At 32.0% G+C, this 25,784-nt stretch overlaps 4 protein-coding genes across 7 annotated transcripts; 3 read left to right on the forward strand and 1 right to left on the reverse strand.

Moving 5' to 3' along the window:
* The first annotated feature begins 57 nt into the window (after positions 1-57).
* On the forward strand, positions 58-3,704 carry LOC127265795 (ras-related protein RABA1f-like). Of its 4 annotated transcripts, XM_051295787.1 has the most exons (5): positions 58-440; positions 1,291-1,628; positions 2,454-2,489; positions 3,223-3,295; positions 3,417-3,704. In XM_051295787.1, the coding sequence occupies exons 1-4, from the start codon at positions 220-222 to the stop codon at positions 3,270-3,272; spliced, it is 645 nt and encodes a 214-aa protein (XP_051151744.1). In that variant the 5' UTR covers positions 58-219; the 3' UTR covers positions 3,273-3,295; positions 3,417-3,704. The 4 variants fall into 4 exon arrangements, 2 of the variants coding, with proteins under 2 accessions (XP_051151744.1, XP_051151742.1); XR_007842026.1 differs by having other exon boundaries at positions 1,291-2,489; XR_007842027.1 differs by having other exon boundaries at positions 1,291-2,489; positions 3,424-3,704.
* Positions 3,705-8,841: 5,137 nt separating this feature from the next.
* LOC127265897 (acyl-coenzyme A oxidase 3, peroxisomal-like) lies at positions 8,842-12,827 on the forward strand. The gene is made up of 13 exons (XM_051295916.1): positions 8,842-9,393; positions 9,942-10,059; positions 10,153-10,260; positions 10,393-10,565; positions 10,660-10,759; positions 10,906-10,980; positions 11,069-11,199; positions 11,385-11,520; positions 11,609-11,728; positions 11,817-11,963; positions 12,029-12,133; positions 12,208-12,309; positions 12,437-12,827. Exons 1-13 carry the CDS (start codon positions 8,927-8,929, stop codon positions 12,674-12,676), a joined length of 2,022 nt encoding a protein of 673 aa, XP_051151873.1. The 5' UTR covers positions 8,842-8,926; the 3' UTR covers positions 12,677-12,827.
* A 16-nt stretch (positions 12,828-12,843) lies between these two features.
* LOC127265900 (OPA3-like protein) lies at positions 12,844-15,015 on the reverse strand. The gene is made up of 4 exons (XM_051295919.1): positions 14,750-15,015; positions 13,757-13,891; positions 13,249-13,335; positions 12,844-13,150 (listed from the first exon to the last, which is right to left on the reverse strand). Exons 1-4 carry the CDS (start codon positions 14,876-14,878, stop codon positions 13,007-13,009), a joined length of 495 nt encoding a protein of 164 aa, XP_051151876.1. The 5' UTR covers positions 14,879-15,015; the 3' UTR covers positions 12,844-13,006.
* A 979-nt stretch (positions 15,016-15,994) lies between these two features.
* On the forward strand, positions 15,995-19,827 carry LOC127265899 (prohibitin-1, mitochondrial-like). The gene is made up of 6 exons (XM_051295918.1): positions 15,995-16,169; positions 16,667-16,851; positions 17,543-17,659; positions 18,322-18,492; positions 18,914-19,126; positions 19,286-19,827. The coding sequence occupies exons 2-6, from the start codon at positions 16,678-16,680 to the stop codon at positions 19,478-19,480; spliced, it is 870 nt and encodes a 289-aa protein (XP_051151875.1). The 5' UTR covers positions 15,995-16,169; positions 16,667-16,677; the 3' UTR covers positions 19,481-19,827.
* The last annotated feature ends 5,957 nt before the right edge of the window (positions 19,828-25,784 follow it).

Here is a 25,784-nt window from a genome sequence, read left to right on the forward strand (position 1 = left end):
GCACCCAATATACATACGTAGTAGTCATATGTTCACTTGAACCTGGTTCATATTTGATACGATACCTACTACTACTACTGTTGGTGTTTCTTCTCCAAAACCCCATAATACATACTAATTGTACGTACTTCTTGTCTCTTCTCTTCTCTCTTCTCTGATCAATCTCGCAAGAATTTTGCGCTTAATTAAAATCAATCAAATCAAGCTCAAGCTCATGTGATGGGTGTGTCTCGAGCAGAAGACGACTACGATTATTTGTTCAAGATTGTATTGATTGGCGATTCCGGCGTCGGCAAATCCAATCTCCTCTCCAGATTCACCCGCAACGAGTTCACCTTGGAGTCTAAAGCTACCATCGGTGTTGAGTTCGCCACTCGCAGCATCCGCGTCCAAAATAAAGTCATCAAGGCCCAGATTTGGGACACCGCCGGTCAGGAGAGGTATATATATATCTATATGCCGTATCTGCTTTCTCTTCTATGTATGTTTGTTTCGTTGCGATTTAAGCTTAGATGATCTGATTATTTGTTTATATTCCTTTATTGATAATGATTGTATCGATTAACTTTGAAATTTACATCTCTTTGCATCTAATATTATGATTGATGAACGTACCTATTTTTTTAATTTCCGCTGATATATCCTGATAGAAGAAGAGATTCATTTGTTTTGCAAGTTTCTGTTGACTTCGAAATCTGAAGGTTGCCGATGCTTCAGAGGTGATTAGAAGAACATCATTCAGATCTCGTCTTATCTAAACATATAGCTGGAATGGAGTTTTCAGAAAAATCTAATCAGAGATTCATAATTGAGAAAGGGAAAATACAGGGCAGCAAAATTATCATTATTCTTCTATAGTGTTATAATTTTATCTGCAACAAATGTCTGAAATGATAAACTTTATATGCATCTTTGCTTTCTTTGAAATTACATCTTTTCTATACATTGATGATTTAAATTCAGGGATGACATTAATTTTACCTATTGGCTCTAGGTAATAAGGTTGTCAGATATTTGCAGACATCTCTAATTTGTCAACTATATGCTATGATGATTGAAAATGTAGATGGTCTTAGTTATACTACAACAGGTTTGAACATGGCTTGCCCAACCACAAAACCAGCTTTTCGGCAGCCAACTAAAAAAAACTTTTCTTTGTATTGGATTTTGTTTAGTAAATGGAATCTATTTGTTCATGGAAGGTTGATGTCCTCTGTTTCCTAGATTAGATTATTTACGGCATTCCTTTTGAAATGTTTATTATATATGATAACTTTGTCCTTTTTGCAGATATCGTGCAATCACAAGTGCCTACTACCGAGGAGCTGTTGGAGCATTGCTTGTCTATGATGTTACTCGCCGAGCTACATTTGAAAATGCTGAGAGATGGTTGAAAGAACTGAAAGAGCATACAGATTCAAGCATTGTTATCATGCTTGTTGGAAATAAGGCTGACTTGCGCCACTTGCGCGCTGTAACAATAGAAGATGCAAAAGAGTTTTCAGAAAAGGAAAACACTTTCTTCATGGAAACTTCTGCCCTGGAATCGACGAATGTGGAAAATGCCTTTACAGAAGTGCTTTGTCAGATACACAGTGCTATCAGCAAGAAGGCTCTTGAGACTGGTGGTAATCAGTCATCTGTACCGAAGGGACAGACCATTAATATTGGCTCTAAGGATGATGTCTCTGCCGTAAAGAAAGGCGGCTGCTGCTCTTCTTAAAATAGATTCACAAGAGAAAAGCAGTTTTATCACTTCTCTAACATGCCCTGATATTGCTTTTTTCTGTGATGTTAGATGAATTTTTGCATACACAATGATCACTTACAAAAGCTTAATTTCTGGTATAACATGGATATTGTCTAGATTCGACGGTATTCCTGATTGAAGGACTAGTTTTTTTGAATCAACACTATTCATTATTTTTCTCCTTGAGTTTCACTTCATACTTTTTGTATTATTCTTATCATCAAACCACAGGAACTAATTGCAGGATGTGATGTTTTTACTGCATTGCATACCATTTTAGACATGTATTTGAATTGTGATCCTTACATTTTAAGCTTTATTGATATATATTTGTAATTATATCTCTTGCACTTCAAAACTATGTTGATTCATATTTCCTTCCCTTGTTTTCATTTCACATGATCATTAGCCCTCATCACTTTATTGCCTCTAGTGCTTTCTGTTCATCTCTTCAAAGACAAGAAGACATTGTAGGAGAGGAATAGTCGATTTCTCTGGTTATCTAATCTAATGTCCTGTGAGCACAACATATATCGACTTGGTTTGCATTCTGTGTGGTAAAATGTTATTTATAGTGTTGACACCGGCACACATTGAGTTTTGTTATCAAATGTCTTTCTTTCAGTCATTCTTTCTACGTTGCTCTGCTATTGTTGCATTTTATCCTGATTTCGAATTCTTCTTTTGTTTATTCTTCGCACAGTTCGAGTTTCCTTCCAAGATTTCCACAGATGGAGAGGTAAGCACAATTTCTTCACCCTCTTAAATATTCCATGTAAGAATGCTTTATGTTTTGGTTGGGGGCATTTTGTTCGAATGCAATTTTCTTTTGGAAAGAAAACTCAGAATAGGCATATAGTAGCAATCAGGATAACTGATAGATGCAGAAGTATCTACTGCTGAAATTGGTAATATGTCGAATTCCAAAAAGATATAGATTCTTCTTCTGTAATATAGTTGATGCCGCGCTAACTTTGACACGAGTCCTCAAATCCCCCCTTGTGTGTTCAAAGTTATTCCTTTAGCTTTACATAGAGGGCAATTATTCTTCTTTGTCAGCCAGTTCTTGATGCATCGGGCATGATACTCATGCCGGCATTCAAGCTGCGCGATGTTGTCTTCTTCCTGGTACAAACATTCTTGGCACACCACACACATTTCATGCTCATCACTACTCTTTTTAGAAACTCTTGTTCTTAGATTTTTGGCGACAACCTCTTCCGACAGACGAATATTAGTCGAGGACATGGCCTCCCATGTCCCATCCTCGTTCATATACCACGACAATCCATCTTCTTCTTCTTCTTGTTCTAGAGTCATGTCCAAAGGATCCTCCCAATCAGCCAAATATGTCATAAGTTCCCCATCTTCTTCATTTCCCTCATCCCATCCCATTATAGGCTCGTCATTAGTTTCCATTACATCCATTATTGTCTCTCGATTTATTTCCAGTTCATCGATTAATGTTTCAGGAACATTGTACAAGCTCTGGTTCTGGTTGTCTTCTTCCGAGGTTGTCTGATCATCTGCCTCTTGTGTATGAATGTAAGATCGATGAAGACCGTCCGATAACTCCATGTATCTTGTAACAATGTCGTTGTGCCTGAAACTCGAATTTTCTGGAAGTTGAATATGTAAAAGGCTTTTATTATCTTGTTCACTCAAGTGTGCAGGAATACTGCAGCTTTGATGATCATCCCCTGGATCGATCATCGTCGAACAACCGTCCCGAGGAAAGTGTGAGCAGCAGATTCTAATTGAAGCAGAGGAAGAAGCCATGGATGGCCACTGTGATCAAGATGGTGATGCATCCTGAATCTGCTGCCATTGTAGGTGTGTATATTTATCTGTATATATATATATATATATATTTATGTATGTATGTATGTATGTATGTGTATATTTGCAATGGGGCCTGGAAATTCATTACGAAAAGTTGCTTGTTACAGTTAGGTAACAAATTCATGTCACCATGTGAGGTTCTAAATTCATGCAAAATGTAAAAACAAGTGAGGCACCAACAATTTATATGGTTCTAACTTGAATAGAAATATTTTTTTATATATATAAGATTTTAAATGAATACCATACATAGAATATAGTTTTTTAATATAATAATTTTTTTTTTTTTTTTTAAAAAAAGGGGTAGTCTAACTTGTCAACTGTTAAAATATGCATTTTGGCAAACCATCGTTCGTTCCTACATCAGCAAGCCAACAATTAGTTTACAAGTTGACAAGTACATATCTAAACTCTTCCATCATTTTACAGGTCGAAGGCGTACAAGAAACCCATTTCATATATATAAACCTAATTCATCTAAAGTGACACAAATTAACAATCAAGAAAGAAAAACAAAACCTCAGAAAATCCCCATGGCAGATTCTTGGAACCAAAACCCTCATGCAGAATATTATTTCTATACATACTACGACGTCAATTTTTCTCAAGATCTTCCTTACAACCCTTTTCATCAAACAATGTCCGAAACATCAAGATTCTGGTATTTTCATCAATCATGTCTGATTCCTTTCTACCCTCCTACATATCAGGGCTTTTCTTATTACAATGGCAATGATCATCACGGATACGAAAACCCTAATCCAGAGAGTTTCCTGGGGTTTGTGTTCTTCCATCAAATTTACGATGATCAAATGACACATAATCATGGTTTCTACAACGGTCATGGCCACATGCATTATCAAGAAGAGCCTAGAAATGAAACAAGTGACGACAACCAATGGATCGACCATTCTTCTGATCATGGGAGTGTGGAAGACAATGCTGTCGATATTTTGTATGCGCTCGATGAAGATGGAGTGTGGGAGGACTTTGTGCTCGATAGCCCATTTTCGTCGGAGGAAGTCATTGCAAAAAGACTTCAGACAAGAATTTGTGATGTGAACATCGACGAAAACAAAATATGTGTGGTCTGCCAGGATTGTTTGTTTCAGAAGGAAGATGACGAGATAGCGATACTCGATTGCCGGCACGAGTACCATGTTCATTGCGCCAAGAAATGGTTGTTGCACAAGAATTGCTGCCCCCTTTGTAATTCTATAGGGATAAGGCTGTAAATGAATCAAATAATTTGGTTCGATTCGATATTCGATTCGAAATTTTGATATTCATATTTGAAAATATAGGATTCAAATTTGAATAAAAATATTAGATTCGATTCAAATAAGAATCAAATACAAATATAAAATTTAATATTCGAATTTGTTATTCGTAAATATTCGATTCGATAATAAAATATATATATATATATATAAATAGTATAAAATAATATTATAAAATTGATGTTTCGATTCTATATGATTTGTCTTTTCATGTTTGATCGGATTTCGGATTTTTTGCCATATATATTGCAAACTTATTATTACAAAATACTCCCTCCCTCCACGTATACATTTAGTTTTGGCGCGGTGTTTATGAAATAATAGTATTTTAATTATAGTGGGTAGTTAAAAGTAGTGTAATGACATATTTGCCTTTGCTTTTTGGTATAAAAGTAATGATGTGATATAAAGTAAAGGTATTTGTGAAAAAAAGTGAAGTATTTAATGAAATGTTAAATGTGTATACTTTTTAGTTGGAGGGAGTAGTATTTAAGTTGCTTCCCAAATTATTCGGTAGTTTATGCAACTTGACTTTCTATAAAGGTGAAGACGGTATACTCAACCTCAATAGTAGACCATGAATTGCTTCTTTAATTACTATACTATGATGATACTTGATCCAAGTAGAGTAGAAAACAATTACCATTGTCTTTTAGGAATTACTGAAAAAATAAAAAATAAATTTTTTTAAAAAATAGATGAGACATTTGCTGAAAAAGTATATGTTGGGAAGAAATAGGTAACGGACCAAATCACTTTCGAACTTCTATTCAAGACCAACTCTCGAAGGATAGTTATATCACAGTTGTAATACTCTACTGTCAACTGAATGTATGCGGAAAATACAAAGCAGTAAATGAGACAAGGGTTTGTTTACTCGGTTCGGATTTAAACAATCCTACATCCGGGGATACCAATCCAAGAAAAGTTTACTGCTGATTAAGAACAAAGACAACCACAACTCTTTCAACTCATCCTTCTAACATGGTTTACCTTGAAAATTCCCTCCATAAGTTTATGTTGTCACAAACTCGTGATGACAACAACCACAGAGTAGAGCTGCTCAAAATCTGGACGCCTCCTCTGATTGGAACTCCAATTTCTTCTTCCTCCGACGAGGTCTCCGGCAAGATAAAAGTGTCTGACACTCACTCGATACATGGAGAAGAGAATAGTTGAGGTTAAAGGGTTTAATTCACTTTTTCTCTCACTACACACACTCTCAAAATTACCATAACTACACTATCTCCACACAATTATCTATAAAGCTATCTTGCTTTGCATGTAAGACAAAATCAATTAAAACACTTTGCATATAAATGGAATGATGTATTCCTGCATAATTTTGATGCAATTTGACTATCCAAAACATCCATTTCTTTATCTTGTATGCTCACTTTGCATATAAATGGAATGATGTATTCCTGCATAATTTTGATGCAATTTGACTATCCAAAACATCCATTTCTTTATCTTGTATGCTCACTTTGCATATAAATGGAATGATGTATTCCTGCATAATTTTGATGCAATTTGACTATCCAAAACATCCATTTCTTTATCTTGTATGCTCACCAATCGAAAAAGTTTAAGACAAACAATATTGTTATCAGTATGTTACAACAATTTGATAAGACAAATTACTCCAAATTGAAAACAGTAAAAAATTAGGAAAGCATAAAGACCATATGTCAAGGGTTCCAACCGTATATGTTCTTTTGGGCATAAAGAGCATATGTCAAGGGTTCCAACCGTATATGTTCTTTTGGGAATTAGTTTTTATTTTATGCAAAAGTCTTTCTTCTCTTTAGTATTGAAATCAATAAATTATAGGGTGTGTTTGTTTGGGATATTGGATTTCGAGTTGGGATTTAAATAGTAAAAATTTTGAATTTGAATAGTTGTACGATGTAATATAAATGAGGATTGATGTAATATTTTGAATATAAAATTGATTTTTAGTATAATATAAAAAATAAAAAATAAATATTTAATTTAATAATTTTTGAAAAAAATTTAGTAAACAATAAAAATCCATGAAAATCTTCCAAACACACACACCCTGACTAAATCTTCAAAATACCTCCAACAACTTTTTTTACTTGTATCACATTTTCTATAAAATAGTATTTATTTTTCTTAATTTTTCATATAGTGTTCTAATCTAATGAGCATATTAATAGAAAAAGTATATTGAAATATCATATATTGTCTGTTTTTTACTCCCTCCCTCTCATATGTATTATTTTTTTTAAAATATTAATATTATATTAAAATTTAGCATTTATGTAAATAAATATTTTGTCATGACACAGACAAAAATAGGATCGGCGGCTACCGACTTAAGCCAAGATATTGTATCTTATTCATTAATTGTGCCTATGATTTGATACCTATTTTATTTAATGCATTTTCACTTTTTTTTTTTTTTCCTTGCCTAAATTCTTCATTTTCAATTAGAGTCTATAGTAGACAATGTAAGGTTTGTTTGGTTAGTGTTCTGATTTGATTTTTATTTTTTTAAATAGGTACAGAGAATAATGTCTGTAATATAAAAAATTAATAAAAAAAAAATCATATTTTATATCCCATTTGATTTGACGTTTAAAAATGAATTTTTGGTTTATACTTTATTTTTTAAAAAAATACTTTATGTCTATTTAAATTTATATTTATCTAAAATTATATGCAATTTTTTTAGGTCAATAGCACTACTTTTTATTTTAATTGTACTGAGAGTTTAATTTTTGACTTCTAATGACTTTGAAAACTATATTTTCAACTTCAATAATGTTGAAAATCTTTTGTATTGCTTTTAATTTCATTGAGAGTCTTGTTTTCGGCTACAGTGATTTTGATAGTTACGGCTTATGACACTTACTTTATTGAGAGTTTTATTTATGATTTTAACAATATATATTATAACTATCATATTTGTTTTATTTGAGATATTTATAAAATTTTTAATTTATTCAGGCAATTTATATATCACTCAAAAAAAATATTTTTTTAATTGAAATAGAGATTTTCAATTTAATATTTTAATATTTTTTTATTAAATATCACATCTAATTTGTTTTTAAACTAAAAAATTAAAACCAAACTTGAAACAAATATGGTATTTAATGTAAAGATAGCATTTCAATCTTATTTATTAAAAAATAAAAAATAAAAAAAATCATATACCAAACTCAAAATATCAACAAGAAATTAACAAGATTAGTTACAAGTACACGCAATGATATGTATTGATTACATGCTACCAACCCATACAGTCTTAAAATTTCTTTACTTATACGATTTGATTTTTAATTTTACTGTTTTTAATTTTATTTTTTTTAAAATATCAAATCAAAAGTCTATTTTATTTATTTATTATATTACATTAAATTAATTTTTACTTTCAAAATATAAAATTAATATATATATTTATATTAAATCAAACAATTATTTTAATTTAAAATTTTATTATTGAAAGTCAAAATTCAAAACTAAAATTTTACAAATAAACATCAAACTATCATTATCATATCAAATGTTTGAAGTTTTTTTCTTTTTTTTACTTCCTTAATCCTACTTCTATTCTTGTAAAATATTTTGTACTAAAATCAAGAAAAATAAATAAAATAACAAGTATTCGATTTAATTGGTTGAATGTGTAAAACGTGAGAATTAGCGGTGAAATTGCACTTATATTTGAATCTACATGTGTGATCTGTCTGCGTGTTGGGTTTCCCGATGAGATTAATTAATTCAACATAGATCACATGCACATGCCTGCCGAATCCATAAGAATCTGCAGTGCTGTGCTGGTAATAATCATTCCTCTTAATCTTACTTACTTTTGTATAATTATGATTATAGATGCAAAATTAGATAATCGATCCATAACCTAATTTTAATTAATTAAAAATTGAGTGTGCTTCTGGAAATCTTTGCTCACCAAATTTCAACATTTACGGCTACAAATACCACTGTGTCCAATCCCAATCCCAATCCACAATCCCAATTCCAATCCCAATCCCATCGTCATCGTCGTCGTGCGGCACTGAACATGGACAAAGTTCATTTCCGAACTCAGGTCCTAGCTCGCCATCTCCGAGACCAAAACATTGCCACCGCCACCGCCGCCGTATCACGGTCGCCATGCCTCAGCTATGCGCCGCCGGAGGTTTCGGAGTCCGCCTTCTCATTCGACGTGAATTCGATGCGGAAATTGTTGGACGGCCACAATTTGGAGGACAGGGACTGGCTGTTCAATCTCCTTTTGCAGAGCAAGCTTTTCAATCCTAAAATGAGGGGCGGGAAAGTGTTCGTGGTGCCGGATTATAACCAGTCGATGGAGCAGCAGAGGGAGATCACCATGAAGAGGATTCAGTATATGCTGGATCACGGGGTGTTCGAGGGTTGGCTCACCGGTAAGGGCTTTGAAGATGAGATGAGAAAGCTTGCCCTATTGGAGGTTATTCAGGTTTTCGATCACTCCCTCGCAATTAAAGTCGGCGTCCACTTCTTTTTATGGTACACTTTTTTCTCTCGTCTTATTGTTCCTGTTTTTGGTAAATTTTGAGATATGTTCTTGCAAGAATTTTCGAATTTTGGACTATTTGGGACCAGAACGAAAACATAGGCATCTTATGTACAGTCGTGTTATACTTATGTCTTGAACTATAAAGGGATGTTCTTTTTGTAGATATAGATTGAGATAAAATTTGTGATGGTAGTATGAAAACAAAGTCGAAAATATAAGGATATGATTCTGTTGGGTAAAATGTAGAATACTTGGATTTGGACCTGTTGAGAGCCCATGTTTGTTGCTTGAGGAATGCCCTAATTTGGATTGTGGTTGACTCATTCATAGCTATCCCTTAAGTTTGGTTGAAAATTCTTTTCGGGTTAGGAATGTTCATTCTTGTTTAGATGGCTTGGTTAAAAAGCTTTCTCTTTACTAGTAGCTATGGTGCTATAGATGTCTTGTGGATCTCTTTTTTTTTTTTTCTTGATGAACTCTTTATCTTTGTGTGTCTTTTAATTCGATGATGGATAGTTGACGTGATTCAATGATTCAGGGGTGGTGCCCTCCAGTTCTTTGGCACAAAACGGCATCATGATAAGTGGTTGAAGGCAACTGAAAACTACCATATGAAAGGGTGTTTTGCAATGACAGAGTTGGGTCATGGAAGTAACGTATGTCTAAACTGGTTAATCGGATATGCTCTATTCTGCATTTTGTTGATTTGATGATATTTTAATGAAGACATTTGGGTATATGCTTTACAGGTTAGAGGTATTGAAACAGTGACTACTTATGATTCGAAGACAGGAGAGTTTGTGATCAACACTCCTTGTGAATCAGCTCAGAAGTACTGGATCGGAGGTTCAGCTAATGTAATGATTTCTTGATTCGAAATTTGGCTTTCGTGAATCCTGGGCATGATAGTTTTCCTTTACTCAATTAGTCTGAAGATTATTTCTAGCATTCCTAATACCTACATGTACTTTTCTTGCATAATTTCACAGCATGCCACACATACGGTGGTCTTTTCACAGCTTGAAATTGATGGAAAGAACGAAGGTGTCCATGCTTTTATCACCCAGATAAGGGATGGGGATGGAAATATCTGTCCCAATGTTCGAGTCGCAGATTGTGGTCATAAAATTGGTCTAAATGGTGTAGACAACGGTCGAATTTGGTAGGACAAGCCCCTGATAAATTCTAATAGAAAAGTTTATGTTTAGCTATCTAAACTGGTAAAATCTGGATTTCTTGTCATCTCTACCATCCAGGTTTGACAATGTCCGGATACCTCGTGAGAATTTGTTGAACTCAGTTGCTGATGTTTCTCCTGATGGAAAATATCTCAGCGCAATAAAGAACCCGGATCAGGTTTATATGTCAGTTTCATTGCAGATATGTTAAACAAGCCATTTGAAAGCAGATTCATTTATTAATCTTTTAGTTGATCATCCATTTGACTTTTTGTGTTTGTGTAAGTTTTTTCGAAATGGAAATGACACATGGTTTTCTTTCAGCGATTTGCAGCATTTATGGCTCCTTTGACATCTGGGCGTATCACCATTGCTGTTAGCGCTGTTTACTCAGCCAAGGTTGCGCCATTAAGAGTTTGCTTGCCTATCGTATTTATATGTTTTGAAATTTCTTAATGAGCGTGGTTTCTTTGTTTTCTTTGAACAGATTGGCTTAGCTATTGCCATACGATATTCTTTGACAAGGAGAGCATTTTCGATTGCACCAAATAGCCCTGAAGTTCTTTTGCTTGATTACCCGAGCCATCAGCGCCGCCTTTTTTCTCTTCTTGCAAAGACGTTAGCATTCTGACTGCACATTACTTTGTAATTATATATATTTGCTATTACTCATTTCACACTTTACTTTGATTATACCTCAGTATCGACACTATATATAAGCTGCAGACTTCCATAACTTGAATCATCGTTGAATGCAATTCTTTTGTTATTTTCTACCTAACATCTGCTTTCACCTGCTGCAGTTATGCTATGAGCTTTGCTGCAAACTATCTGAAACTGCTGTACGTTAGAAGGACACCGCAGTTAATCAAAACAATACATGTGGTTTCGAGCGCCTTCAAGGCCATTCTTACATGGCATAACATGCAAACTCTTCAGGTTTCCAAGACAGTCCCCGGCTCTTATAAGGGACATTTTATTTACGTAAGAAATATCTGCACTTACGCCTGCTGGTCATTTTGTCTAGGAATGCCGTGAGGCCTGCGGAGGGCAAGGATTAAAGACCGAAAATCGTATTGGTCAGCTAAAGGCTGAATTCGATGTGCAATCCACATTTGAGGGAGACAACAATGTTCTCATGCAACAGGTATTTTCGATTTATCAGCATTCATGATAATATTGAAACAGAATCCCAAAAGATAGAATCTCAGAGTAGTGTATGGTTATTAATTTAGGTTAGCAAAGCCCTGTTCGGAGAGTATTTGGCGGCAAAAAGGACCAACAAGCCATTTAAAGAATTGGGACTCGAACACATGAATACCCGGATCCCCACAATTCCCACACAGCTTTCGGGTTCCACTGCCCGCAGTGCGGAGTTTCAGGTATAGATATAGCTGTAATCAATTATTACGACATCTTGAGGTCTTGAACTGTTTCTTTTCGACAGAACAATATCTTCTGCCTGCGAGAAAGAGATCTCTTAACTCGCTTTGCAGCTCAAGTCGCGGCACTCCAAGCTCAGGGAGAAACCAAAGAGTCTGCCTTTACCAAGGTAACTACACATTTACAAATATAGATTCTTGATGAAAAACCATAGCTTGATTCATTACTATTTTCCTCTCGCAGAGTTATCAGCTCGCGGAAGATTTAAGCCGGGCATTTGCTGATCGTGCAATTTTCCAGTCTTTCGTGGAAGCAGAAAATCGAGTAGCAGATGCTTCCTTAAAGGTACTTTCTTACCTTATTCACTATGAACATTCATGGGTGTGATCGAAACTAAACTCGTTTGCCTCTTGATCTCTGCTTTGATGCTCTGAGTTACTTGTTTTAGAACAAATTTGTGTACATTATGTAGGATGTGTTGAGCCTGGTGAGATCAATGTATGGTTTGGTTATAATGGACGAAGATGCTGCATTTCTTCGATATGGTTACTTAACAACGGAAAATGCTGCAACGGTGAGGAAGGAAGTCGCTAACCTGTGCAGTGAACTTAGGCCTCATGCACTTGCCTTGGTCAGTTCCTTGGGCATTCCCGATGCTTTTCTGAGCCCTATTGCTTTCGATTGGATCGCGGCAAACACTTGGTCTGATTGATGGCCAAATATAGTCTCTCTATCCTTGAACAATAATTCGATCCTTTTGGACTGCATTGTTACCACATTGTAATAATCCTGCTATATACATGTCTGCGTATGTAGTATGGGGCCTTAAAAGAAATAAACCTGCAGATTATGATTGTTTTCAAGTATTGTGTGAGGATGTGTGTAATTTTGATGTCCGTTGGATCAATTTTCGTCGATGTGTAGATCGATTGGTTATATGGACAGCTGCTGAGAGGCACTACCAAACTATTTAACCAAGAAATCAAAGAATTGTTCAGATGGATTGTACATTGTCCTAAATTTGATGTTATGCAGGGATGACTCAGTCCTCTTTGTGGTCAGATCCTTTCGAGTTAAAAATACCTGTTAGGGCCCGTTGTCCTATGATAAGCTGCTCTAACTCTGCCTGTCTGAGTTTGAGCTGCAAGACTTCCTGGGCTAATTCGTCATCTCTTTGCTTCATTGCCTGACACAGATGGAGAAAAGTAAGCGCTAAATGTCGAGCCTTAAGAAAATGACGAGCCTCCGGTTCCAATTTGAGAGAATTTGTGAGGATGAACTGACCTCTAATTCCTGTTTGCGGAGCTCCTCTTTCCGGGCTTCTGATCTGGCGCTTCTTTGGACCTCAAAGATCACAGCACCACCAGCAACCTAAAAGGAAAAGATAGATACCAGCGTATGTAAGCAAGTATATAGATATAGAAACTAAATTGCCAGAACACCGAGCAAAGAGAGCATCGCCAAAATGAGAAACAATATTGAGTGAAGAGAAACAGCAAAGGCCAAGGGGGATATGCATTTTCTTGGACATTCTGCATCTGGATGTCCACAAACAAAAAACCATTCAACGTTTTACAGTGATCAAGAAAAAATTGAGGCTGCCAACCTCAGGGCATTGTTTAGAAAAAAATTGTTTGTGTATATAAGGCGAATGAACTCAAGTAAGCCACCTTTTAAAAAAGGAAGGATATTGTTTGCAGAAGTGAAATCTATGAAGTTATTTATGTTGTCAAATGACAAAATATGTAAGAACCGCTAATGTGGACATAAATGTGTAGTTTCGGATGCGTACCGAGAAAACAAAGAGTTCTCCTAGAAGGTCTGCAGCAGCTTGAACAGCCTTTTCTTCATTTAGAGGACGAATTGCAACATCAGTTGCCCGACCATATATACGTCTTTGCAAAGTTGTGGTGAACCTATGATTTGCCTGCAAAAAAAAGTTCAACGTTCTAAACTCATTAGTTACAAATTCTCAATGCAAATACAACAATAAGACATAACAAACTTATTAATGATCGTTGTCCAAAAGAGAAGAATTATGTTTGAAAGTAGAGTAGTATTGATTCCTTATTAGAATCTAAATCAGCATAATGTATTGAATAGTAATGTTCTTGGTGTTCAACTGAATGATCTAGGCACATTCGCTGAACCACATCAAAACCTTCAGATTGTTTGCTATACAAACTACAGACGGTATATAGCATCATGCATATATAGGATACACAAATTATGAAATATAATCAAACAACAAACAAAGTAGATTTAGATTTTTTATTTTCAAGCTATTCATATATATTTTTTAGCTCTTCAAAACTGAAAAATAAGCAGGGTGCTATGTTCTGTCCAAAGTTTCAAAACCAGGCTAGGTGTTAACCCTTCAGAATTCACGAATCTGTGAATGATTTCATACAAAACCAAACCAATGCAACCTTACCAGCGTTCAGTTGGAGTTGAGTCAAATTGATCTATAGCAAAAATGACGCCTCATAATAAAATGAATAATGAAAGGAATGTTCAAAGATAAACTGCAAGCAAAGTAAACAGCGGATTTCTGAATTAAACTGGTAGGCAATGAATTGAGCAGAGCATGACAGACAACAAATACAAATCACATTGCAATATTGAAAAATAAACTCGAGATCAAACAATTCATCTTGATAGAATCATCCATGATATATGATCCGTCCATTCAAACAAACAATTCCTCTTCTGATTTAGCTCGTAGGGAAAAGCGAAATCAACAGAAATCAAGCTTACAAAAAATATCAGGGAAAAGAATCATAACCTGCGCGATGTTTATGATTGATTGTCTGAACCTGGGGTGGAAGCCAGCCTCTTTCTTTATACGATTCCCGATCGGCTTGGCAAATGTTTTCAGCGCAAGTGTGCCAAGCTTAAATAACGGTAATACCATTCCTTCAGTTCAGTGCAGCTACTCACTGCCTTGATTCTCGCAAGAACAACAAAATTGTGAATTGTGATTTACCGATGGAGGAATGTCACCGGCTCATTAGAAGTTCGTTTCTGAAAAAAAAATGATAAGGGTTTCTAACTTTACAGTATCCATATAAACATTTTCCTTCCAATTGTCTTTGGTAATATTTTCCTTCCATTTTTCTTTGGTTAGAAAATACTGACATTATATATAGTGATAAAGTATATGTTAATAATAAAATAATAATAATAATAATAATAATTTTATGATAATATAAATATTTTTAAAAAATAACACTATTTTTTTTAAATTGAAGAAACATAATTTTTTATTAAAAAACATACTATCTCAATTTAAAGCAATAATTTACTATTTTTATTTGTCCTTTTTAGTAATTTTTTTTTATTATTATTGTAAAAAGAGTAATACTAATACATTAGTATTAAAATAAACGTTAATTTTTTTTAAAAAAAATAATAGAAGAAGTATTTATTTTTACACTATGCTCAAAGACAATGACAAATGCACTTATAAATTAGTGGACAATGATAGTTATATCACAATTAAAAAAAAATTACTGTCCCGTTTAAAGTATGAAATGATATTATTATCCAATTGGTTAAAAAAAATAATGTTGGATTTAAAATTCAAAATATTACTATTATTATCAATTAATTAAAATTCAATTCATTTAAAATAATTAATTGATTTTTAAAACAAAAATATAATGATATTATCTGTAAAAATGAGATATGATATATTTTATTATTTTTTATGTATTAGCAATATTGTTAATTTTAAAATAAATTATATATATAATTAAGAAAATTAAAAATATGGATACATTTTTAAATAATAAAATTTTATATAATATAAATAAATATAAAAAAAACACTATTTATTTATTTATAATTAATATAAACAACTAATTTATAAAAAAAAAAATAAAGAAATTGTAAATTTAAATAAAAATATTTATTTTTTGAAAATATATTTTAATTTAATACATTTTATCTCAAGTAAATAAAATGTTGATTAAAATGAACCATTTCGGTTTTAAAAATGCAAGTGCAAGTCCCCTTCAAAGCAAATTCTGCATTGAAAAAAAATTAGAAAATAGACATCATCCCCTCTCCAAAACCCTAATAATGACTTTTGAGTACTGACCTCTTCCCCAAGTTTGCTCGCTCTCTAAAACCCTGTCCGTTTTATACGCCTTCTCCATATCTCCTTCAAAGATCGTATTCTTATTCGTTCTCTACTGATTGAGGTACGCCATGGACTTTGCTCATCACCATTTCCGGTCGTTCTTTCTCTGCGCGCGATTCATTTCGATTCGTTTTTGTGCGATTTTATAGTGATGCGATTAAATGCTTGAATCGGCCTGCAAGTTTAATAGTCTGATTCGGAGCCTACAGTGTTCGTGTATTCATGTTTTGAGTTCATTATGAAAGGTGTATCTAGTTTAATCTCATTTTTGCTCGGTGGGTTTATGGGGGCGGCTTCAACTACGCTGTTTCTGACTGGGAATCTTATATGTGCCTTCTTTATTTTCAAATTTATTTTATTTTTTGCATCTACAGGATTCGGATAATATTCATTGCTTGTAATTCATTTAGTTGCTTTTTATTTGCCAGTTTCTGATTTATTTTATATTTTATTTGTTTGTAATGAGAGAAACTGCTTCGAATTTCTTCCCCTGCTTGATAAATTAAAACATAAACAATATGATAGAATCCATGATTTATAAAATTTTCTAATTTGCAGTTGCTTAAAAGATGAACCTAAACAATGTCAACATTCCCAAAATGCCTGGTGGTGCGGCCTCTGCCTTAATCAAGTTGGGAGTCGTTGCAGGTCTTGGTGTGTATGGAATATCTAACAGCCTCTACAATGTTGATGGAGGCCACCGAGCCATTGTTTTCAACCGTCTTGTTGGGATCAAAGACAAGGTTCTTGCAACTCATTATCTCTATTATTTGAATTTGATATTTCTATTCACCGAAACTCTCCAATTTATAATTTCAATATTCCCAGCTGCTTGTTGAAGTTCTGTTTTTTCTTCTTTTTGGTGTTTGGTGTACTGGTGATAAAATATTGTGTTGTAGTTAGTATGGGATGTTACTTAATGCTTGTCAATTACGAATAAGAAGCATGTTTACATAATATTATGGTAATGTAGTTATTTGGACATGCCCAGGGTCATTTGAGAAGCTGTCCATAGCCCAAGTAAATACATCTATAGTATTAATATAAATGTTTATATATGGGTCTAGAATATATAAGTTCATATGTATATAATATTATATATAAAATATTTATTTATAAATCAATCCCTATATTTCTTCTAGATATATATATGGTTTCCCCTTTTTGTTTTGTTTTAGCAGATTGAAAATTATTCATTGAACTGTATGAAATCAAATAATGTAATAGTATGCTTATTATTTTATTCCAAAAAATAAAATTTGAAATGAAACAAAATTAAGAGATTGCCGTATTGTCTTCCCATTGATATTGATAATAAATAATAATAATGATTTTGCATTTACAAATACACAGATTTTTTTTTTTTTTTTTTTTTTTTATTTTATAGGCAAAAGTAAAGAAGTTGCTTATTTTATTATTATTATTTTTTTCTAGGTGTATCCTGAAGGGACACACATCATGATCCCATGGTTTGAAAGGCCAGTTATTTATGATGTCCGAGCTCGACCTCATCTTGTGGAGAGCACTTCTGGCAGTCGAGACCTTCAGATGGTAAACATCTCTCTAATGTTCCCCTTCCCACCCCACGACCCCTGCATCTCCACTCATTTACTTTTTGTGATTGGTCACTTACAATTTGGTGATACTGCAGTTGTATATATTTCTATTAGTACTTGGTATTATATAGGGCGCTGTAACTTCCTTTCCTAGATATAGAGTAACAAAGATTTTGCTGAAATTGGAATGATGTAACTTTTTGTCCATTTTATAATATGACTTTTAGACTGGTAGATGCTCTATAATATATTTTGTCAACGAGGAGAACAAGAGGCGTATATTTCTATCAAATTTTACAATTGATTGAGTGAAGTATATATAATCACTATAGGCACATTTAAGAATAAATTAAAGAACCTAGTCTAGGTTCAATGAATCATGTATTTTTTTTTAAGATGCAAATACTCTATTTTATACTAGAATATATTCTATTATTTAAGGTGCACATATTCTATTTTATACTAAAATGTATTCACATATTTGAAATTGCTTAACTCATTTATATCCTTTAGCAGATTTTATTTGGTCTTAAATATAAGGATCCAGACCACTGTGCATTATAATTACTGCTTTTTGGGGCTTATTTCTCTTTGAATGAATGTGCATTGTTGCACTTCTCAGAATTGTGATTGAAATGATTTATCTAATCTATGCAGGTTAGAATAGGTCTTCGAGTTCTCACACGACCTGTCCCAGATCAGTTGCCCACTATTTATCGCACCCTTGGTGAAAACTACAATGAGAGAGTTCTGCCTTCAATAATTCATGAGACTTTGAAAGCGGTGGTTGCTCAATACAATGCTAGCCAACTGATCACACAAAGAGAGGTAAGGACAGCTTCTGTTTATTGTCCACCTATTTTAGTGATTTAAATTGTGGGTCTTGGAAATGATTATGAAGAGATCATGATTTCATTTTATATTTTTACATAGTAGTTCACTTTTTGGATAAAAACACATCGGGTTTAATCATTTAATTATACTTCTCACGTTATTCTTGTATGATTGTATCATACAAAACAGGATATTGCACTGAATGCAACCTGAAATGATGGATACAGTAAGACAAGTGTGTTGATTTATATCAAATAATTTGAACTTTTGAGTGTGATATATGCAACTCACAAGCCTGAAGTACATTGGTAGCTACCACCGGATTCAGTGAAGAAGATATTGTGTTGCTTTAGATTGAGATGAAATGTGAAAAATATTTGTAATGATGTATTTGCCATAATTTTGATGAATGCAGAATGTCAGTAGGGAAATACGGAAAATATTGACCGAGAGAGCTGCCTTCTTTAATATTGCATTAGATGATGTGTCAATTACCAGCCTCACATTTGGGAAGGAGTTCACTGCAGCAATTGAAGCTAAACAGGTAGCAGCGCAAGAAGCTGAGAGAGCCAAATTTGTAGTTGAAAAGGCCGAGCAAGACAAACAAAGTGCTATCATAAGAGCCCAGGTAAGATAGTGGCTACTTGATGATGTCTATGCTGTCCAATTATCTTCTGTTATGACTTTATTCTGCAATTTTTATTTGGTTTGCAGTGTTAACTGTAGCACAAGTGTGCTTAAACATTGTTGTTATTATGCTTTAATGTAAGTATCATTTAATCGACAGGGTGAGGCTAAGAGTGCCCAGCTGATTGGTCAAGCCATTGCCAACAATCCGGCCTTTATTACACTCAGGAGGATTGAAGCATCCAGAGAAATTTCGCACACAGTGGCTGCATCGAACAACAAGGTGTATTTGAACTCTGATGAGCTGTTGCTAAACCTTCAGGATCTGAACTCAGAGCAGGTTGGGAAGAGGTAAGACTCACCATTTCAATTTTTTTTCTCTTCGGTGATATGATATACACAATTGATATATAAAAATGCTGCCCGCTCAACTGGGTGTTATTTAATCGTTGAGGCACATTACATGATTTACATTAATCATTCAATGATTCAGCTATGCCCTTTGGTTGTTTTCACAAATGTTTGTGTGTGTGTGTCAATCATCTTTGTTTTTGCTTTGTTCGGACATGTGTTTCTGTGTTAATACAAACTTGCTTTGAGCATGCATATGCTATTCCAAATTCTTTGTGCTTCTCTCTCAAGTTATCTTAGTAATGACTCGGTTCATACCATATTATTATTTAATCCCTCCGTCCTATGTTTCATGTCATAGTTTTTGTTTCTATCTGTTCCGCTTTAATCATATTTTAAAATTTTAAATTTATAATTATTCTAATTAGTTATTTTAATTTTAATCTATAATTATTTTTACTAATATATTTTTAATTATTTATTAATTGCATCATTTCTAAATTTTGGTGTCAGTAATTGTAATTATTTTAATTTTAATATGTAATTATTTTTGCTAGATCAACTCTAGTCACCGAAAATTTAGGTTATCTTTTATCTTCCGTTGGACCATTTACTTTTATTATTATGTGACACCTGCATCCCTTAAATCTGATTGTATATCCTGCAATAAAATCTTTAATGGAATGGAATGGATTGCTTGGATTTCGAATTCTATTTGGTCGATGATGATCTAACTTTATTCATTTTCTTCCTATGCATATTAAGTTTTTCTTTCGCTGGTTTACCACTGTTGTATTTTTAATGTCGGAATATGAAATTGAAATTTCTTCCAATGCGAATATCTATATATAGATATCTTTTTAATATTTACGTTTCTACTGTGACAAAAATCTGGGATCTCAAGGGTTTAAGGTGTTTGGTTATGTTTTCTGGTTTTGATTTATGATTTCAATTGTAATTGTGATACGGTATATAATATTTTTACAAAAAATTACAATGATTATATAGTAAAAAGATTGAAATCAAATTCTTACTCGGTAATGGGTCCTTCAGTAACTCATCAGAGAGCCTTCAAAAATAATTTTGAATCACTAACAATGAAGAATGTAACACAAAATAAATTAAAGGAGATACTTGAGTGGCAATTAATCTGGCAACCAATATTAATTTTTGTATGATTGCAAATATATATATATATATATTTCAAATCCATGTGAATCTTGGTCTTGGTCTTGCAATTGGTAAATGAATAGATACATCACCATCTGATTAGGCACTATCAAATTTACCTTGAATTTAGTGGTATGTAGTGGAAAGTGGACCCTTTGTTTTGAAGACCTATGGCTATGGCTAGGATATATAGCCTTTTCACATGCTTTAATCTTTATAATTTCCTTGTATGCATGAGATCTTTTCTTTTCTTCCAAATCTTTAGAGACTGATTATAACATTAAATGGAACATCAGTTCCAATATATAGCATAGCAGATATAGGGTTGGCTTTAGTTTAAAGTTCTTAATTAGCAGCTAAGGCCAAAAAAATTTACTCAGACATGCATATGAATGAAAGAAAATGTACCATAGAAAAACTTCCCCAACATTTCCGAATTGCCTGTTTTTGTTCAAACTGGAATTCTTTACTAAAAGCTCCCAAGATTCCGAATCCATCTAAAACTGTTTCGGAATTTCTGAAATTTTATTATGTATTATTTTATTTGATGAATAAGGCTTTGAGTATTTGGAGACCAGTAGAATAATGAATGGATAATAAAATGGTTTAGAAATTTCTAAAATTTTATTATATAGATATATTATTTTATTTAATTAAAAAGTTCAAAAAAATTCCAAATATATCAAATGATTAAGTTAGTATCGGCAGTTTTCAAATTCAATTTAAACAATTTAAATAATTATTTTTTATATATAGTAATATCATTATTTATTTTATAATAATATACTAATACTTCATCCCTCCCGTTTGGATCGATGCGTTTGATTAATGATATCATATTCCTTTGTTTTTTTATGTGAACAATAATGTTGTTGTAGTTTGAAATTATGATAGAATAATAATAATAATAATCATAATCATAGCTAGTCTAGAGATTACCAGAGTCTAGTCCTGTTGGGCCCAAGTCCAATAGCTGGGCGGGGCGGCCTTGAAGTGGGCCTTGAGCAGTCTCAACCCTACCTATTTTAATTTGGGCCTATGAATTGAAAATAGCCCGTAAAATTTTACTATTGTTTTGTACGTAGTCTTGGTTGAATAAAAAACATTTTGATTCTTAATGGACAATTATTCTCTTATTCAATTATCTTTATTTGTGCAAGAGCATCATATATATATATATATATATATATTGACTATGTACTTATAATTAGGATTAACCAAAATCAAATATCAAGTTAAGATGATTTCTGATTTATAACAGATCATAATTAACCAAAGAAGTAAATAAAAGAAAGAATGCCAATAGCAACTTCCAGCCTACAAAAAAACTAATAGTAAAATTAGCAAGTAGATGTTATGGATAGAATGACCAATAAATAACAATAATAATAATAATAATAATAATAATAATAATAATAATAATAATAATAATACATGGAGGGTGAGTGGCACTTTACTTTGGTAAAAGGAACATTTCAGCATTATCTTTTACAAATAATATATCATCATGTTTTTTGAGTGAGTGATGATTGCATTATCATTATATATATACATATATATCTAATGTTGACTGGTCAGATGTTATTCATATATATATATATATATTATAAAGAAATAACTTTAGACTAATCATCAAAGTTATATTATGCGGTTTTATTTTTATTTTTATTTTTTTTAATAACGTAAAAATTCGCAGTCGGTCGCACTTAGCCCTATACCACAAAGTCATTCATGATCACAAATAACAGAAATGACCACAATGTTAGAATTTGAAGTTATGACCAACTCGACCACTTCTTGCAACGTTATTTATGGGGTTTCCTTGATTAGTGTTCTTGAGTTAATAATATTATTTATTGTATCCATTGTAAAACCCATATATCTTCAATGATCAATCTATATATGCATGGTGTTTTGAAATTGTTTTCCAGTAGTATTTCAAAAATATCTTAGATTCCAGCCAATTAATTCATTTTTTACAATATATGATTATTATATTTTGCTTATTGAGATACATGCATATATATATATATATATAGATAGTTGTCTTGTAGTGAACAAACATACGTACTAATGTCATAATTAACCTCGTTCAGGTCGCAAATATAAGGCACAGATTTGGTTCCAAAATCCATGGGCATCATCATACTACAAACAAACAGATCTAGACAAGGAATATATATATATATATATATATATATTGAATAATTAAGACATATGTATATATATCACTGAAACTATTAATTGACATTGAAATTTAATTTGGAAGAAGACAAACACATGAAGACACACCACACTGATCATATATATATCTACAACAACAATATTAATTTATCAATAAAACATTAAATTTGATTTCTTTCAAAGTCCTAGATTGACCACCAATTCCAAATTCCAAATTCCAAATTCCTAATATTAATTTAAAAGATAGATAGCAAGAAGAAGAATACAAGAGGACATGACAATCAGCTAAGAAAATGGACATATCCTTATGGACAACTATTTACTTTTCCCCAAACCCTTCTTTTTTCTCTCTCTCTCTCTCTCTCTCTCTCTCTCTCTCTCTCTCTCTCTCTCTCTCTCTCTCTCTCTCTCTCTCTCTCTCTCTCTCTCTCTCTCTCTCTCTCTCTCTCTCTCTCTCTCTATACATACACACATCCTGCTGTGTTGGGAATGTTGCTTTTGGTGTATTTTGAAAAATTTTGGTTTTAAGATTAATAATAAAATAATATATGATGGGATATTTTATGAATTATTTTTTTAAAAAAAAAAAATACAGAGTCCAAATAATAAAAAATTTGAGATTTGGGATTAAATAAACAAATCTTGATTTTTTAAAGCAGCTGGTCAAATAGCTAACTAGGTTACAGTAAATATATATATATACATATTATAAATATAAATATAAATATATTACAGCTAAGTAGCTATTAACTTGATTCACTAATTTATATTCCCTCAATTAATCTGGAACAATTATGTCATCCTTTATTTTATTTATTTAAGCATAATTTATTTATTTTAAACATTTTTATTCAATCATAATTTTATTATTCCTATTTTAACTGATAATAACAAATATGTCATTATTTTTTTTTCTGCTTAATACTCTATTATATTATTACCTATTTAATAAATTTCTTATAATACATTTATTTTATTTTTTACATACCTCATTTTTAAATTACAAAAATATTATTAATTTTTAATTTTCGTATCCAGACATTGTGGTATAATTAACTTGTACAGAAGGGGTATTTTTTAACAGCTAGTCAAATTACATATGTGAAAATTAATCAAGGTTTGGCCATGCAAGTTTTAGTCAATACTATTAATTATTTCTATCATCCAAATTTCCAAGGCCTTTAAATTCGATGACTCGAAAAATTAATGAAAAATTTATTCGAAAGAGTTTAATAGTACTATGGTGTTAAAGGATTATTGTACGGCCTCCGTCTAATTTACTCTACAAATATTATTGTATTTATATTACATGAGACTAATAGAGATATTTTTATATTTTTCTCTTGATTTATACTATGTATTAATATAATATTTAATATTAAAAAATTTATACGCAAAAAAAAATCAATGATACTCTTCTTTTGAAACGAAGTTAGTATATGAGATTATGATTTTGTTATGTTATAAACATAATATTATAAGTAATTAAATCAATTCATTTATACATTTATATACACGTTTAATTTGGATCATATTTCTTTCTTCGAACTCCTAATTGAGTCCTCCAATATTTAAACAACCAAACTATTAATTAATAAATATATATTTAGTTTTTATTTAAAAAAAAAAAAAAAAGGTGAGGGGAAATGCAAGAAAGAGCTGGACTTTGAAAAAAAAGTTGAAGGCATTGATAGTAGGGAAGAATATTCTTAGGTCACCAAAGTTCAACAGCTAAACTCCAAAGATTAAATTCTAAACAAATCCCACAAAGCAAAAACATCATTAGATTATGATTATCATAAAGCTAAGGGTTGGCAGGCAAAGTCAGCCCACACCCACACCCACACCAAATTAATTAATTTACTAATAACTAATTAATTTAACAAATTAATTAGTGCTCACTGTTCAAAAAATTCACTGTTTTTGTCAGTTGTTTGTCTAACTCTATGCTTAATTTACATCCTAAAATCCCCACTACATTTATATATATATTTTTTATTTTCCTTTATTGGAATTGTCACAGTAAGGGTTTAAAATTTTCAATTATATATAAATTGCTTGTGGTCCAAATTCAGGTCTCTTAATTGTCAAGAAATTTCAATGAAATCTACCCTTGTAAAAATTACTAGCAATTAATTAAGGGTATGTATTTAATTAAATTAAAATTGGTAACACACACATATTAAAAATTGATTCCAGCACATTCCTTGAAAAGCAAAGAATATTTGCATTTGCAAAACTTTAACTAAAAGTCTCTCATTAAAGTGGTCGTGTACCACCCAACTATCAAACTATCCCAAGATTTCTTATTGGATACATTATTATTATTATTATTATTATTATTATTATTATTATTATTATTATTATTCATAATCATGAACAATGAGTTAACACCATATGAGCCATCAATATTATAGAGGAAATTAACCAACTCAAAAGTGACCATCTTAAATAAAGATGGAATAAAAATTAAAATTAATCACTTTAAATTGTATAAGATCAATTGCAAAATCACAAAAATGAATTTTTGCAAGAGAAAATAGAAGGGCATTATTATTATTTCTTTAGAAAGTGCATGTGTGAGCTGCATAGTTGAAAAAACTAAAACCGAGTATAAAAAGAACAAATCCGTAGATTGAATATTGATAAGTGATTTACGAGAAAAAAAATACTTTTTATTTTTAAGATTATTATACTATATCTAAAATAAAATAAATAAAAGATATGATTTTTTATTTTTTTTCATTTTTAAAGATTACACACTTCTTTCTCAATTCATCATTAAATGTATTCACATAGTAATATAATTTTATATACGATCTATTTATTTACAGATAGATATAGATCTAAATGTTAATTTTAAAATTGTATTCACTATTGTTAATTGTAGCTCTTATCTAAATATTGGTTTTGCAGGATTTGCTCTTTATCTTTATGATGCAATCTTCGAATCA

The sequence above is a fragment of the Andrographis paniculata genome, unplaced genomic scaffold, assembly GCF_009805555.1.
Source record: "Andrographis paniculata isolate CXL003 unplaced genomic scaffold, ASM980555v1 Contig74END, whole genome shotgun sequence".
Lineage (NCBI taxonomy): Eukaryota > Viridiplantae > Streptophyta > Magnoliopsida > Lamiales > Acanthaceae > Andrographis > Andrographis paniculata.